This window comes from Austrofundulus limnaeus, unplaced genomic scaffold (genome assembly GCF_001266775.1).
Source record: "Austrofundulus limnaeus strain Quisiro unplaced genomic scaffold, Austrofundulus_limnaeus-1.0 Scaffold3, whole genome shotgun sequence".
Lineage (NCBI taxonomy): Eukaryota > Metazoa > Chordata > Actinopteri > Cyprinodontiformes > Rivulidae > Austrofundulus > Austrofundulus limnaeus.
Window position 1 is genome coordinate 5125219 of NW_013952405.1, and position 3602 is coordinate 5128820.

At 41.1% G+C, this 3602-nt stretch overlaps 1 protein-coding gene across 4 annotated transcripts in view; it reads left to right on the forward strand.

Annotated features, from left to right (window-relative positions):
- Window positions 1-3602, forward strand: part of lrp1ab (low density lipoprotein receptor-related protein 1Ab) — a 94987-nt gene that overhangs the window by 89726 nt on the left and 1659 nt on the right. For all 4 annotated transcript variants that reach the window (XM_014018661.1, XM_014018666.1, XM_014018675.1 and 1 more), the window contains 6 exons: window positions 56-217; window positions 911-1082; window positions 1206-1307; window positions 1416-1489; window positions 1577-1670; window positions 2504-2648. In XM_014018661.1, the coding sequence (XP_013874115.1) occupies window positions 56-217; window positions 911-1082; window positions 1206-1307; window positions 1416-1489; window positions 1577-1670; window positions 2504-2648 (749 nt within the window). The remainder of the gene's footprint in view (window positions 1-55; window positions 218-910; window positions 1083-1205; window positions 1308-1415; window positions 1490-1576; window positions 1671-2503; window positions 2649-3602) is intronic.

Sequence of the window (3602 nt, forward strand, 5' to 3'; positions counted from 1 at the left end):
TTATTATTATTATTATTATTATTGTCATCTAATAAATATTTGCTTTATTTTGAAGGTGCACCCACTTGCAGATGCCCTAAAGGCTTCACAGGACCCCAGTGCAATCTTCTAATATGTAAGGATTATTGTCTGAATGGAGGCAATTGCTCAGTCAACATGGGCAACCAGCCAACCTGCAGCTGCCCGCCAGCCTACCAGGGAGACCATTGTCAGTACAGTAAGTTGCAGCACTTTCATACCGTTTTAGATTATCTTTAAAGCTTTGAGTCTGTGTGGATTTAAATATGTGTAGCAACAAAAAAGGAAATGGTGTAGGCAAATCAACAGGTCATGAACTACTCCAAAGAAAAAAGTAAAAGCAACAAGTACAACTACGTTTCAGCCTGTATCTGCCCAGGATCCTGCTGCTGACTGAATTTTACTAAACGCCCTAGAAAAATCTTAGCTTTTAGCAAAACCAAGCATAATCTTTTAGCTATTTTTACATATTTACAATTTATTTACAGTGATTTACAGATTAAGTCTTCTCTAAAACTTCTTAAAGTGGTGTCATGAGAGATTTATATCATGTTATAGCATCATTCCCTCGTCAAAAACATGCCCTGAATGTTGTTTTGAATCTCCTGTGGTAGCCATGTGGAGCTGCCTAAACTGGAACAAAGCCCCACCCATTTGTACATATCTCCTCCTACAAAGCACTCTGTCCCCTGAAACATTGTTGAGAAGACATGCTCAAGTGGGAGTGTCAGAAACAGTTGGAGGTTCTTAAAGAGACAGAGGCCATTTTCAAGGGGTTTAGTCACATGTATTTTTATTAGTGTTTTCGTAACAGCTGAAGGTAACTTGTGGCGTAGAGTTGAACTACCGTAACGAGACTGGAAAATCCATCAAGCTCCCTCTCCATTCCCAGGTAAATGTGAGGGCTTCTGTCAGAACGGTGGAACCTGCTTACAAACCTCCAACGGCACCAAGCTGTGTCGGTGTCCCACGCGGTTCAGCGGGCGTCGCTGTGAGCTGGACAAGTGTGAGTTCTGTGGAGAGGGAGAGTGCCTCCCGCAGCCCGCGGGCCCGATCACCTGCAGGTGAGCACAGACTCAGAACTGAACAGTGTCAACGTGTTTGGAATCGATTCAAACTACATTTTAGCCTTTAAATGATGCTTCTGTGAACAAACCATGAGAACGATTKTGTCTTTGTGTGTGTAGCTGTCCCAATGGACACATTCAGCCCAGCTGCTACACCTGTTTGGACTACTGCGCACACGGCCAGTGCTCGGTCGACACGCAAACGCTGCTTCCTCAGTGCAAGTGAGATTTGTCCTCCATCCCCTCATCCCCCAGCTACATCATTACCCTTCCTCCTTCTCCATCAGCTGCCATTCAAACTCGTGACAATTGTCTGGTCTTTGTGTCAAGGTGTCATGCTGGATGGGCCGGGTACAGGTGTGAAACAGCAGCCAGTTCTGTGGATTCTCCTGCTTCGAGCAGCAGTAAGTCGCACACGTTCTGAATAAAGGTTCTTGCTGAGAAAACATAGACTTTGGTCCCGTTGGCTCAGTTTGTTTGCTGTCACACAGGTACCGCCTCCATCGTGGTCCCAGTGCTCCTGCTGCTCTTGCTGGCTCTGCTGGTGGTCGGCGCCATCTTCTGGTACAAGCGGAGAATGCGTGGGTGAGTCCTAATGTTATCCACTTTATTTTTATTTTTTTAAACATTTCTACGTCCATTTCTCCGCTTCATCTGTTCCTTGCTCCTTCTCTTTCCGTGATACATTTTTAATAACCATCTGTTTCCTGTCTCTCAGGTCTCTGTGCTCGGGCAAATCTCATTCTCACTGCTCGCGGTAATGATAGGGTTAAATAATTCACACGCTGACCCACAAATATCCTCCCCCTTCTTTTTATTTATTTATTTATTTTCTATAAAAATAGACTGGATATTATTTTATGTTGGTCCGTTTGTCCATTCTGTCAGTCAGTTTGTCCTTGCTTGCCATTTCCTGTTTACCTTCCCAAGGATTCCCCTCCAGTGACCCGAGGAACCTTATCTGCAGCCGAACTTTCACATCCTTCTGGCTTCTCCACGTCTTTGCTTGTTAAAATGTGYAAACTGTCAGGGCTCGTGTTGTGTGCTTGCAGAGCAAAACGTACAATTTTGCATTAGTCAGACATCTTCACAAGCCTGCAAATTGACTGACTATTTGCAAAGTGAAAACCCAGCATTGTTTGTGGTGGACATGCTGTTGTACAAACGATAAACTGATCAAATGGTCTTTACACAAAAAGGCTTATTTGACAACCTTTGATATGTTGTCTTGATCAYGTGGACTGTGTGTAGATTAGGTTTGAGTCGATACCTGGCTTTACTTTTTTTTTTGACCAAACAACCCCTCCTTTTTTTTAGCACTTTGACTTTGATTTATGGTTTACCCCAGAAAGGGGTGGGTTTTATACCTTGAATCCGTTGCTCCGATGATTAATCTCTCTGTTTGTGACTGTCTGCAGTGCAAAGGGCTTCCAGCACCACAGGATGACAAATGGAGCCATGAACGTGGAGATTGGAAACCCGGCCTATAAGATCTATGAAGGAGACCCTGATGATGACGCCGGGGAGTTGTTAGATTCAGACTTTACTTTGGACCCAGAGAAGGTAACACTGCTAAAAGCACACCCCATTAAAAAGATCCATTCGTTCAATTAATTAAATAAATCACACTTTTAATTTTTTTTCATTGGTTTTTAGTCTGCAGATTCTAATAAGGTTGCTTTGTTGTGATCAAATTTCTAGGTAAAAAAATAAAAATAAAAAAGTTCTAGGAGGAATTTCTTAATTTCATCATCCAGAAAAAGCAGAAATAATGAAACTAGCATATCACCATCTCATCGTACATGTCAAAGATTAAAACAAAGATCATCCAGTATCTGAGAGTGCACACAGTATGTGATGAGGATGACTCTCAGCTACTACCACACAGCATTTTAGCTCCATATCTGTCATATTGACTAAGTTGTGTTTGCTAAAATCGATCAGCCATGTTCAATGGGTTTAACTCATAAACTTGAATAAGATCACTAGACTGAGCCCCACCCATGCCGTCCACTGGTAGCATCTGTGACAGCATGGAGGAGCAGAACCAGAGACCAAACAGGGCAACAGCTCACAGCCACCATAGAAACTAATTGATAAACAACAAGCTGAACCGGATCTGTTTCACAGATCATCAGTAATATTTTTACGATAAATTAATAACTGTGTTAATTTCATTCAAAAATCATGTAAAACAGCATATACAGTATACCAGAAAAATATATAATTTATAAGTAACAATGATGTAAACCAGACCTGAAGTCAGCTTGTAACTTAGACTTTAGCTAATTGAAAAATTGAGACTTCAGCTATAATAAAGTATATTTAATATTTCTTCTTACTGTCATAAAAAATTAAGAATAATAAATATTTACCAGTCACTTATTTGTTCTCTGTATAGGCCTACCTGGTTATAGGATGAAACTTGTCTCTATTAACTATAACCATCTTCTCAACAGGTCAGGTTCCTCTAACAGGAACCTAAAAATACTCACATTTATAATATTATTTTACACT